This window comes from Suncus etruscus, chromosome 9 (genome assembly GCF_024139225.1).
Source record: "Suncus etruscus isolate mSunEtr1 chromosome 9, mSunEtr1.pri.cur, whole genome shotgun sequence".
In the NCBI taxonomy this organism is placed as follows: domain Eukaryota; kingdom Metazoa; phylum Chordata; class Mammalia; order Eulipotyphla; family Soricidae; genus Suncus; species Suncus etruscus.
This window is the reverse complement of record NC_064856.1, coordinates 78,128,863-78,143,347: the sequence shown is the minus strand read 5'-3', so window position 1 is coordinate 78,143,347 and position 14,485 is coordinate 78,128,863. Positions and strand designations below refer to the sequence as shown.

Here is a 14,485-nt window from a genome sequence, read left to right as displayed (position 1 = left end):
GTGAGACAACAAAAAAAAAATATGACGTTAGAGAAAGATTAAAGAGACAAAAATAAATGAAAACATTGTAAAACAGGTAGAAATAAGGGAAAGATAGTAACAGAAGTTTGCACAGATGCTTATTTTTAAAATTCTAAGAAATTGCATTCTCTGATATTCTATAATTATTCAAGTTTGATCAGAACTATTATTAGGCACTATTTCTATTCCCATTCCTAGAAATATGATCTTTATTCTCTCTCTCTTTTTTTTTTGTTTTTGGGCCACACCCAGTGACACTCGGGGGTTACTCCTGGTTATGCGCTCAGAAGTCACTCCTGGCTTGGGGGACCATATGGGACGCCTGGGGATCGAACTGCGGTTCGTCCTAGGCTAGCGCCGGCAAGGTAGACACCTTACTTCTAGTGCCACCACCCCAGCCCCTAGAAATATGATCTTTATTCTTATTAGTTATTAACACCAGGTATCTCTGACATTCATTTGAGATAATTCAAACAGTTTAAACTTAAATCAGTCAACAAGTTCTTAAAATTTTTAAATAACTCATAAAGGAACAAGTATTTCTCCCTTTGGGGGTAGCTCTGCCAGGTTGCTTACAGATCACTCCTTGCAGTGCTCACAGGACCATGTGGGGTGCCAGGGATCACCAACCAAAGAGGCCACGTGTGAGGCTCATATGCCTTCTCCACTGTGCTATCTAGCCCTAACTTTTTCAACCCAATAAAGAGGGGGAAAATGATCAGCCTATTTATAGTTATCTTTACAAAATTAATATCAGTGTGAAGATTGTTAAAGTTCAGAACATACAATACCAAGAGAGCATTTTAATTTTCACTTGCAGAAGTACAAAAACTCTAAAATGAAAGAGTTCCGAGGTAGAAGGATGCATTTCCCATATCCTGTGCCAGAAAAGTTCAAATACAGCCATAATTAAGAAGACCTGGAGAGCTGGTTATACTTATTCAGGGTGCTAAAACTCATACCCAAATCTAAGTCTCATTCTTGATAGAACTCAATAAATTAAGGTTTAGAACTATCTTGGGTATGGGATTGAAACCTAAATTGTTTTATACTAAAATCCTACCTGCTCCTTCACTTAATCATTCAATCATCTTATTTTTGTGCAGAGAATAACTTTCTAGAGGTTGCCAAAAATTTTTCTATAAATTATCCCCCAGAAAGGGCAATTTAATAGTATCTTCAATGCAATCCCTCTTCTCAATAAGTCAATTTTCTCTTACCAGAAACAAATGTTCTTTTCTCTACATTCCAAAAACTTTATGTTCATAATAATAGTATTATATATTGTATTTATCACAGATAATGCAGTGAGTTGCTAATACTATTCCTAAAGACAAGTTTCTTCTCAAAGAAAATTCTGGAAGACTGAGAACTCAGCATTCTATAATGATAACATTTTTTTTACCTTAATCAACTCATCTTAGTAAGCCTTATTTTAATCATGAGAAAGCATGTAGAATAGTATGAAAAATAATAGCACTTACGACATTGATAAATACAGAGAATGTTATGCTGAGTGAAATGAGTCAGAGAAAGATGGATAGACGTTTATTTGTAGGATCTAAAGGAAAAAAAGATAGTAATAATATCCAAAGGCAATAGAGCTGAGGGAAAGGAGGTCTCTTCCATAGTAAGATGCTTACCATAGAAGTGAGGGAGTGCAGTTAGGGCAGAAAGGGACCACTATAATAAATAACAATTGTAGAAATGATCACTATGGATAAGAAATGGGTGGTTAATGGCAGCAAAATGGTATTTTACTTGTTCAGTTATAATAATGCAAACCATAGTTGCCAAAAGGAAAATGGGGGTTAAGGGTATAGAAAAGAAAAATTCTGCTATAAAGGCAGGCTTAGGGACAAAGCAAGGGAGGGAAACTGGGAACTCAGGAGGTGAGAAATGTGCACTGGTGAAAAGATGTATGACTGAACCTCAATCATGAACAATTTTGTAACTGTGTATCTTACGGTGATTTGATTAAAAATGATTAATTACAAAGCTAAAAATGAAATAAAATGAAAGAGCACAGGTCTAATGTGAGATTATTTGTTTCTAGTCCTGGTTTCAATAAACATGAAAAGAGTTACTTAGCCTCTATGAATTTCAGTTTTCTCATCTGTAAGATAGGGATAACAATAGTAACTGTTTCTTGGGTTATTCTGAGGATTTAAGGAGTTAACAGTAATACTGCAGTATTGCTTACTATTTGCTCAGTGTTACTAGAATTATTTAAAAATATTATTAAATCAGTGTTGGTCAACAGATCACTCCTTGCAGTGCTCACAGGACCATGTGGGGTGCCAGGGATCATCAATCAAAGAGGCCACATGAGAGGCCCATATGCCTTCTCTGCTGTGCTATCTAGCCCCAACTTTTATTACCCAATAAAGAGGGGGAAAATGATCAGTCTATTTATAGTTATCTTTACAAAATTACTATCAGTGTGAAGATTGTTAAAGTTCAGAACATAAAATACTTGGGCCTGAAGGATCCCCCAAACCCATCTAGTTCTGAGAACTGAAACTAGTAGCCATTTAGGAAAAAACAAAAAACAAAAAACTGAGTTTTTTCTTTTTCTTCCTTTTTTTTCATATTTCTCTTTCTAAGTTAGAACCATGTACAGAATGTCTCTTAGAAAGTTACTTATTAAAATAAGAAGTTTACTTATGAAATGCCAGTTGTAATTTAGTTGGCATGAAGTTACCACATTAATACAGCATATAACAGATTGAACTCAAGAGATTTAAAATGACAGAAGAATAAGTGCATTATCATAGGCAGTGTTATTGACTCCTATGACTCAATGGCAAGCTATTCAAACATCACCATATATTGGCCAGACCATTTCCAATAGAGTAATAATTGAATTCTCTGACATCTCCATTTATTTCTGAATCACAGGAATGTTAGAATATAAAGTGTATGCTTGGGCAAAGACAGAGAAAGCAACATGCAAATTACAAAAATCATAAAGGAATGCAAACTTGTATGACTAACTTCATTAGAAAAAAGATATATGGGCATGGAGAGATAGCACAGCGGGGCGTTTGGCTTGCAAGCAGCCAATTCAGGACCAAAGGTGGCTGGTTCGAATCCCCGTGTCCCATATGGTCCCCCGTGCCTGCCAGGAGCTATTTCTGAGCAGACAGCTAGGAGTAACCCCTGAGCAATGCCGGGTGTGGCCCAAAAACCAAAAACAAACAAACAACAAAAAAGATACATTCCACTAAAATTTGATAGTAATAATTATTTCTCCATGAATATTTTACTTATTACTTTAATTTTGAAGGATTCTGGTTGAATTAACAAAACTGCTAGTAATAAAAAGTTGAATATAAACCATTAGTACTACTAAGGATGAATGCTTTCCCAACTAACTGTAAGTCAGTTCTCCAAATAAACCACTAAAACTGAATTGCTTGGATGAAGCAAACAAGCTACCACAGATTGTACTCTGATCTGTGGAAAGGTCTTCCTGGGCAGAAGAAGAAATTGCAAGTTCTGATTATATATTTATTTAATCTCTGGAGTATCACTATTTAAAAATAAAGGAGAAAACAAATCCTAAAGTTCATACACACTTTACAACTGACAGAGAACTTTTCTAATAATATCTTATTCAGGACTGCAGCAAGAAATTTTTTCTATTTTATAGATTAAAAAAAATAAGACACAAAAATAAATGAGTTACTTTATTTTAAAGAACAAAATAATGGTAAGACCAGAAATAATATTATAGGTTGCTTTTTTTTTTTGGAGTTGGGGGAAGAAAGTGATAGCAAAGGGCATATGCCTTGCATGTGGGCTGGCCAAGCTCTATCCCCAGCATCCTATATGGTCTCCCAAGCCCCTGTCAAAGTAATCTCTGAGCACAGAGCCAAGAATAACTCCTGAGTACCATTGGATGTGACCCAAAAACCACCTCCCCCCAAAAAGGATTTTTTAATTCTATGTCCTGTGAAGTCTTTCCTGTTCCTCAAGCTACTTTAATTTATAGTGAGCACTTGAATATGTATATTCTCCTACCTTCAATGTCAAAGTCAAAATAAAAAAATGACTTTTACTTTCTACCACCCTAAATTTTCATTTTATTTTAACTGGAAATGCAAATATATTCTTACTTATTTACTTCATCAATAAGAATTCATTAAAGTCTGGCTGTTAACCCAGATCACTTGTTAGCATGTCATATAAAAATGTCAAGCTGGAAATAATATCAATATTTTTAATCAATATGATACAAATATATCTAAGAAATTTCTCCTCCTTATATTTTCTCCATTCAAATCATAATACAATTCATCTGTCTATTTGCTCATCAACAGGTCTATTATATAACTATTTAAATTCCAATAACAGAAAAGGTATAGCTATATCATTAAATTTGGCATAATATTGAAGATTGCATATGAATTTCAAGTTAGTTTTAGTAAAAAACTAATTTCTAGGGTTATGCTGATAAAAACAATGGTAAACATCACTTCCATTTAAAGATAATAATTATGAGGCTTACAATTATTAGTTTTTACAAATAAGTTATAGAACTAGGACTTGAACTTAGGTATTTTCATTGACCTTAATTTCCCATTAATCAGTGATTTTTCTTGTTAGATCCAGAAATGCAAAGAGTTTTGGTATATGGAGTAGTTCTTATGTTAAAAACAAAATAAACAAACCAAAAAAAATACAACTGCTTGTGATGAAAACATCAGTTTTATTAAAAGGGATGTCTGGAACCAATTCCCCCTTTAAAATTACATGAATTGGGCCGGAGAGATAGCATGGAGGTAGGGCATTTGCCTTTCATGCAGAGGAATGGTGGTTTGAATACCGGCATCCCATATGGTCCCCAGAGCCTGCCAGGAGAGATTTCTGAGCATAGAGCCAGGAGTAACCCCTGAGCACTGCTGGGTGTGACCCAAAAACCAACTCCTCTAAAAATTACACGAGTCAAATGTACCTAATAAATTTTGCAAACTGAGACTATGGCTATTTTCAAAATTAAGTGCATAAAATCTTTCTGTGAGGTGCAAAAGAATTTTAATATATTATTGCCATTGTTAAAAATTCTCATTATTGGGCCTGGCGAGGTGGTGCTAGAGGTAGCCTTGCAAGCGCTAGCCAAGGAAGGACCGCGGTTTGATCCCCTGGTGTCCCATATGGTCCCCCCAAGCCAGGGGCAATTTCTGAGCACTTAGCCAGGAGTAACCCCTAAGCATCAAATGGGTGTGGCCGAAAAAACAAAACAAAACAAAAAGAAAATTTGGTATGACTGGTATTTATATTTTTTTACTACAATCAGTATACCTTTTTATTAAGTGGAAACATTTGGTTGCAAAGATAGATGTTAAGGGATAATCCTTCATGTGACAAGGGAGAAAGATACTTCAGTAATGCATCTATAAGGATTGTTAGTGTTAACCAGCTAGGAATAGTCAAGGAAACATTCTCACCTACAGCCTTTGATATTTTTTATATTTTCAAGTTTTTGGGCCACATCTGGAGATGATCACGGATTACTCCTGGCTCTGTACTCGGGAATTATTCCTGGCAGAGCTCAGTGGACCATATAAAATTCCAGAGATAAAACATGGGCCAGCTGTGTGCAAGATAAGCACCTTACCCAATATGTGATCTTTCCGGATCCCTTCCTGACATTTTGATTTAGAACTTTTAAGTCTTCAAAATTGTAAAGAGAAAACAAACTTTGTTTTTCTGTTTAAGATTATATTTATGGCACATTGTTATAGCAACACCAGGAAACTGATATAGGAATATTTCTGTACGGTCTATTGGCTCCCACATTTCTTTTATGAAGACATATTTAATAAAGTGACAGATCAATGTCATTCTCTTTGGAAACAATAAACTGATTTTAGGGACAGAAAACAAAATAATTGTAAATAGAAGGGGTTGGGGTTAGAAGCATGTGTGATAAGGGTAAACTGATGATGGATAGAAGCAAATCTTTGGTGGTGATGATGTGGTATATAGATGTTGCGCTATAAAGCTGTGCCCCTATAACATATGCAAAGTTATAAAACAGTGTTCTCATAATGAAAATTCATGTTAAAAATGGTCTGAAGATAACATTTGAATCTGTGGCAGTTCTATACAATTCTGTTCCCATAAAAAGAGCTACAGATGTAAAAAGCCCAGAGTTACTATTGCCATCCACAACTGAACCAAACATTATATAAACTAGTAAAATATAATTGTAAAAGTAAAGGCAATTACTGCTTCCATTAAAACTTAAGTAGGACATTTTGGAAATTCTTGATATCACTTAAAAATGCAATCAAATTATGTGTGGGTTAGTAATCATAAATGATCTTAAAAATGACCTAAATGACTAATGACTTAAAATGATCATTCTAGACAAGAACTGGGTGCTGAAAGAAGGTAAAGGTATCCTGATAAGCAGAATATCCTTTCAGTCACAACAATGCAAACCACAATATGGAAAGAGAAAAATAGTAGAGAGCGGGAATGTGGGGATATCTTCAATAAAGATAGGTGGAAGTGGATGGTGGAAGGGAAACTGGTTGCAGGAAATATGTAATTGTAACAGGATTTGATATTGGGTATTCTATGACTGAAACTCAATCAGGAACGACTTTATAAGTATATCTTCCTGTAATCCAATTAAAATTTTATTTAAAGAAAATGAGTCAAAAATATATATAGCCATTCAGACTTTATAATAACCTTCAAATTATTAGTTCATTTAACAAAAAGATAAAGCTCTCAGAATATAGACCTTGTAAGAATAGACTTTATTGGTCTAGAGAGACAGTATAGTGGTTAAAGTGCTTCTCTTGCCATGGTTGATCAGTTTGATTCCAGGCACCACATATGTTTCCCTGAGCACTTGTAGGAATCATCACAAAGTAAGCAGTAGTTCCAAGCACCACTGGGTGTGGGACAAACAACCTCCAATCTTGCCCCAAGAATTTTTATAAGCAAACTTATACTCCACATGCACCTACACAAATGTAAACCTACTGACAGTCATGATATGAAATTTAATCACTAATGTAACTGTGGATATCTCAGAACAAGTTTTTCTGTTATTTTCTCTATTTTAATGAAAAGTTGCACTGTTGCAATTGACTTGTTATCAATGTAATAGAAAAGCATATAAAGATATATTACTTTAAGAGATGATAAACTGGGGCCCAGAGAGATAGCACAGCGGCGTTTGCCTTGCAAGCAGCCGATCCAGGACCAAAGGTGGTTGGTTCGAATCCCGGTGTCCCATATGGTCCCCCGTGCCTGCCAGGAGCTATTTCTGAGCAGACAGCCAGGAGTAACCCCTGAGCACCGCTGGGTGTGACCCAAAAAACCAAAAAAAAAAAAAAAAAAAAAAAAAAGAGATGATAAACTTATTTTATGACTATACTCCAAAAAGAATGGACTTTATAAAGAATGTAAGAATATCAGAAGTATCTTCTAATTCTCTAGTTGTATCAGCCTTTTCCATTGGACACAAAATTACAACTTTAAACCACAATAAATGAAAGGACTTCTACTAATAAAGTAATTTAGGACACCATGTTTTTATGTAGTCTCAGCCTGAAACCTACCTGAACCAGAGATTCTATGGGATCACTTCTCTATCCTACCTTCAGAATTTACTTTCTAGTAAATAACAACCTCTGCAAAAATAATTTTTGAATACATAACACAAAATAGATACCCTTACCTCTCTCATCTCCTATTTTCACTTTCCAACATATTACATTATCAGCAGTTAGGCAGTAAATATTCTAATAGGCTGATTTGAATCACTGAAATGGAATCATTATACTGAAGAGAATCTTCTAATGATGTTTTACTAAAGTGGGTTTGTATCTATCCATACACGAATAGTCTCACTTTTCATTTTTATATATTTATATTATAATCTTCATGAAAACACTTGTCTTCGTCATTTTTTCTAATGCTACAGGCTATTTCTTCGTATTCGAACATAAAGATCCTGAGACAGAGAAGTCAATTTCTTAAAGACAGATTCCTAATTATGTCTCTAATTCATGAACTTTCCAATTCTAGATTAGTATTGACTTTGCTACTGATGAGTCAGTGATCCCGTGGAAATGGCTGACCTTCCCAGAGTCTCAGTTTCTTCAGATAAGGGTTTTTAACTAGAGGATGTCCAGGATGTTCTAAAATACTAGGATTTCATTTTTAGCACTAGAGAATTCTAGATTTTCATATGAATAAAATAATGTGACTTCTCACTACCCTTTCTCCAATATAAGAGACAAAACAAACACACAGCCAGTTAAAAAAAATGACAAAAAGGGTAAGCAGAGATGCTTTAGTATGTACGAATTGGAAGAAACAAAAGAAAGATACAGGATAGATTAATATTAGCAAACCAGTCTACTCTTTTTTGCCCACTTCTGTTGGGCGAAATAACCATGAAATAAATAATACTCATACAATCACAATGCTTAAAGGAATCTCACTGGTAAGAAGGATCTTGAGGTATGTTTGTAGTTTAAAAAATTAGAGACTTAATTCTTTACAGTTTATTATTCTAATTAGAATACATCATGTCATAAAATGATTACTGTCTGACCTCTGAATATTGATTAAATTTTATTACATAAACTGTGAGCAATTAAAGATATAAGTTAATATCAGGTTCATTTAAAAAACACAAACATACTTTTTAAATGGCATTAGAATTTAAGCAAAGTAATAGGAACCCGTAATAGGAACCAATGGAAAGAAATCTTAACATGTTGGTAAATAAAATTGATGTATACTTCAGATGGTACAGCAAGAAAAAAAAGGTTATCATTAGAATTCTGCTAAATAACATGCAGGAGTTGTATTTTTGCTTTAGAAAACGCTCATCATGGAACACAGCTGTGAAACAACTTTGGCTTCAAACAGAAAGGCTATAATAAAGTATAATAAAGCACCTCCTAGCTAGACTTAGGTTCAAGAGGTTTATGGTGGTGAATAGCAGAAAAGATGAAATGTTTCAATAAACCCCTCAGGCTAATTTAGTTAGCATGCACAAAGTGGAATAACCTATACATCACATACCCTTTGTTAGCTGGTAGTTTAGAATAGATGTATGAGTCACAGGATTTTATTTTAGCATTTGGGCAATGCGATTCTCTTTTAGCCCAAAATATTAAAATACAGAAATGTGAAACTAAAGAGGTAATGTCAGATCTTATATAGGATGCTTATCAACCACTTTGATGAACAAAATATTTTTCTGCTATTGTCATTTCAGGTTTCACCTGTTTAGTCCCAAGTAAAAATTTACCTCATGCTTTCTCCACCCACTCTTAAAAAAAGAAAATAAATAAAATATCTACTTATTAAACTAATAAAAAAACTACACTATTCATTTTTTAATCATAAAAATTTACAGGGGCAGGAGAGATTGTACAGCAGGAAGGTGCTTGCTTGCATGTGTCCAACTCAGGTCTGATTCCTGGCATCGCATATGGTCCCCTAAGCACCACAGTAACAATTCCTATACAAGTAACCACTAATAAAGGCTGAATGTGCCCTCCTCTCCCACAAAAAAGCTATGCCAAGGAGAAATGTGTAGATAGAAACCTTCAAAACCAAAAGAAAGAAACTTGCAAAAACCAAAACTTGGAGTGAGAACGTAATAGGCAAGACTCTATTCTTTATGATTTAAAGTACAAACGAATACCACTGGGCATTTGGAAAGGTTCATATATACATATATGTATGTGTATATATAATATACAAGGCATATTATATATAGTGCACTATATATCTTATATTTTCCCCTTCCCCTTGCATACACTCTCAGAATTAATGAGGATACCTGCAACAATGCTGGCTAGTTGCTGAGTTCTAGTGATGGGGTAGATGCTGCGTGCTTGAGTGATTGCTGAAGCAATTTTCTTGGCATGCTTTTCCTCCCCATATATTCTCAGAATGGATGTAAGTGCTTGCAGATCTAATGCATTCACAACATCAGCTGCAGTGGGCATGTCCGGGTACCTACATATAAGAACAGCCAATTAGGTCATTGATGTCAGTTTTCATTGTAAAGAGGTGAAATTTTTCATAATATTGTGACATAAAGTTGTCATATATACACAATCTAAGAAAACTTCTGAGGTTTGTAAAGTCAGAGATGGAAATCCTACACAAATAAAATAAAGTCTCTATTTCAAATGCACATTGACATTGAACTACATCTAATTCACAACTATTATTATTGCTTGTGCCAAATTCCTCAAAACTAAAATAATAAATAAAATAAAATAATATTAACGGCTTAGGTTTTTCTGTTCAAAATTTAAATCACTGATTAATATTTTTTCAGTAAGAGAGTTAAGTCTTTTTTTATTAATATCTTTATTTAAACAACTTGATTACAAACATGATTGTAGTTGGTTTTCAGTTATGTAAAGAACAACCCCCTTCACCAGTGCAACATTCCCACCAATGTCCCAAATCTCCCTCCTCCCCACCCCACCTCAACCTGTACTCTAGAAAGGCTTTCTACTTCCCTCATTCATTCACATTATGATAGTTCTCAGTGTAGTTATTTCTCTAACTGCACTTACCACTCTTTGTGGTGAGCTTTATGTCATGAGCTGAGCTTTATGTCATAAGCAGGAACCTCCAGCCCTCCTCTCTTTGTCTCTGAGAATTATTGCAAAAATGTCTTCTATTTTTTCTTAAAACCTATAGATGAGTGAGATTTCTGCATCTATCTCTCTTCCTCTGATTTATTTCACTCAGCATAATAGGTTCCATGTACATCCATGTATAGGAAAATTTCATGACTTCATCTCTCCTGACAGCTGCATAATATTTCATTGTGTATATGTATCAGTTTCTGTAGCCATTTATCTGTTGAAGGGCATCTTGGTTGTTTCCAGAGTCTGGCTCTTGTAAATAGAATTGCAATGAATATAGGTGTGAGGAAGGGATTTTTGTATTGTATTTTTGTGTTCCTAGGGTATATCCCTAAGGAGTGGTATAGCTGCATCATATGGGAGCTCAACTTCCAGCTTTTGGAGAAATCTCTATATCGCTTTCCACAAAGGTTGGACCAGACGGCATTCCCACCAGCAGTGAACCAGAGTTTCTTTCTCTCCACATCTCCGCCAGCACTGTTTGTTCTCATTCTTTGTGATGTGTGCCAATCTCTGTGATGTGAGAGTTAAGTCTTAATAACTTTTAAATGAGCCTAAATACCAGGAATGCAATTAAACCTGAAACTTTTATATACATATATACATACATACATACACACACACACACACACACACACACACACACACACACACACACATATATATGTGCGAAAATTGAATTTAAGAGTCAATATAAAACACCTCTGGTTAGTTTTATTTCTAAAACTTTAAGCATTCTAAATAATAATGAAGTTCAGATATTTTAACAATATCACTTACATAGAAATGACCCCTAAAAGTATAGTACCATCTCACACTACAGAGACTAGCTCACATCACAAAAACAAGAACAACCAGTGCTGGTGGGGATGTGGAGAGAAAGGGACTCTGATTCACTGCTGGAATCCATATGATCCAGCTATACCACTCCTAGGGATATACACTAGGGATACAAAAACACAATTCAAAAATCCCTTCCTCACACCTATATTCATTGCAGCACTATTTACAATAGCCAGACTCTGGAAGCAACCAAGATGCCCTTCAACAGATGAATGGCTAAAGAAACTGTGGTACATATACACAATGGAATATTATGCAGCTGTCAGGAGAGATGAAGTCATGAAATTTTCCTATACATGAATGAACATGGAATCTATTATGCTGAGTGAAATAAGTCAGAGGGAGAGAGATAGACACAGAATATTCTCACTCATCTATGGGTTTTAAGAAAAATTAAAGACATTATTGTAATAGGGCCCAGAAACAATAGAGTTAAGGGCTGGAAGGACCGGAATGACCGACTCACAATTTGAAGCTCACCATAAAGAGTGGAGAAAGTTGTTAGGGAAATCACTACACTAACAACTAGTATGACAATGTTAAAGAATGAGAGAAGTAGAATGCCTATCTTGAATACAGGCAGGGATGGGGGAGGAGAGGGTGCAATGGTAGTGGAAATATTGCACTGGTGAAGGGGGTTATTCTGCTTATGACTAAAAATCAACTACAATCATACTTGCAATCATGGTGCTTACATAAAGATTTTATATATATTTAAAAACAATATCAATATATCCCCTATGATAAAAGATCATATATGTAATACAACTTGGAAATCAACAAGTGGCACTAAATAAATCTAAGTGAAAATTTAAGTTATGATAAAGAAATGCAAAATACTAGCTAATCTAATAAATCACAATAGTAGAAAATATCACTTTCAAAAACTTTCAATGCATCTGCATAAAAAATGGCCAAGAAATTTTAAGTACTAAGCTAAATGAGAACTTACTTAGTCAAAAGACAATTAAAATAATACTACAGTTAGTAGTTAATATGCTGGATTAATGGTCATTACTCTGCCTTCAGGATCTAGAATAACAAAAATACTTTTGATAATTAACCTCAAACTGATGTGGAAGTAACAAGAAGCCCCCAAATTCGCTTTTAAAAATACTACCCTGAACCTTTTAGTGCAGTAAGAATTTGTGCTGTGATTGAGTTGTTCATTACTTAGTAAAGAACTCTTTCTCTGTCTTAGTTTTTCTCAAATACACATATTCATTGCGTTCCATAGCACGTGATTCAGTTTTTAAATAGCCATCAGGGCAAAACTTTGAGACAAATGGATCTCCGAAAATAATTTTAAGGGTAAAATTTGGTCTTTAGAGTCAGATAGATCTAGATTAGAATCTTTGCCTTGCTGCTAATGCTAAGTTAGTTTATAGCCTACTGAGTCTGCAGTCTCAATCATGCAATGACAATAATAATGCTTATTTAAACAAAATATTGTGAAAATTAAGGGCACATGAAATTAAAATTTAAAATTATATTTTCACAGAAGCCCAATGATTTCTAAGATGTTCTTCATTTCTAGATATATCAATCATTCTTAGTCAAATCAACAAAAACTTCCATAGATCATACCTAGTTGTGAATTCGACATCATAAATTACTATACATAGAATGAATTGAGTCAAAGTGATAAATCCAGACTCTACTTAATATAGTATTCATATCAAGACAATCTTAAGATTAGAAACAATTCTAGTATTGATTCAATATTAGAATACTACTCTAATATTGTATCAATTCGATGATACAATTCTAAGTAAGAACACTTGATGGTTTTAAAATCATATATTCCTATCTTTAAGAAAATTAACGTTTTTCCTCATATATAGTTTAGTGGACAACAGACAAAATTTTATTTTCCTCTCATGTTAAAATAGCAGTGTAGAAATTTCTATAGTGCCAAAGGGCAAAAAGTGTAACACCCTGGAAAGCTGAAAAGCTATTAAAGGTCTTGAAGAGTCACTAATATAATGAAAAATATAGCATTGGGTGTGCATCCCCAACTTAATAGGTTAAAAATCTGGGCAGTCTTTCAAAAATCACCAATTTTAGTAACTACATTTAAAAGACTAAGAATATATTAACAAAGCAGTGATTTATTTATTACCTTCCAGGACAGTAATAATTAAAGCATTTGAAGATGTGAATTTCTCTCTATGACATGTGAACCTTATTATAATCTGAAAGCTCTGCTTAAATCGGGGCAACACAGAATGAGCTATGCTATAAGATAGCAGTTTTAAACTAATTAAGTATTAAGAAATTTTACTGCCTCCCTATTCATTATTTTATACCAGTCACCAGGATGTGAATAGCATTGTACACGAGTGGGTAGGGGAGGGGGCACTTCAACTCACTGCACAGATGTGCTGAGATCATGGACAACTTTCAGTTAATAGGACAATGGATTTAATGCCAGAGCATGAGGATGCAACATTGCTTAAGAGCTGTGGTACTGGCCACACTAGAGCCAACTGGAACTTCTCTGGGGACTACAGGATTGAATCTATCAATGCTTAGGGGGAATTGTGGTACCAGGAATCAAATCTAGGTCATGTGCCCTAACTAGACCCCTGGCCAGCCATTTTTTAAATGGTTTTACTATTTTGATATGCAAGTAAATATATTTGTGCTTGATTTTTTCTTTGAAATTCATATGCACCTATTCTTCTCTTGTGAATACCACTTTTTTCAAGTCTCTTAATATCTTTGATTAGATTACAATTATATTAGCTACTTGAAGCCTTTCTGCTTTTTTAAGATCTTTTTGCTCATTTGCATCATATTATGCATCATGTATTGATTTAAGAGTTTATCTTCTTTTCAAATTCTCAGGGGAAGACTCAAGAATTTTGGTTTAATAGATTACAATTAGCTGGTAATATTCTACATTTACAAGGTGGAGATTAATTTTATTAATAAGGTTTACAAGCTGCAATTTAGAAGATATT

General features: G+C 34.3%; 1 protein-coding gene across 1 annotated transcript in view; it reads right to left on the bottom strand.

Annotated features, from left to right (window-relative positions):
• The window catches only part of METTL15 (methyltransferase like 15), a 229,340-nt gene that overhangs the window by 20,605 nt on the left and 194,250 nt on the right, over window positions 1–14,485 (bottom strand). The window contains exon 5 of the mRNA XM_049780093.1: window positions 9,851–10,029. Within this exon, the coding sequence (XP_049636050.1) occupies window positions 9,851–10,029 (179 nt within the window). The remainder of the gene's footprint in view (window positions 1–9,850; window positions 10,030–14,485) is intronic.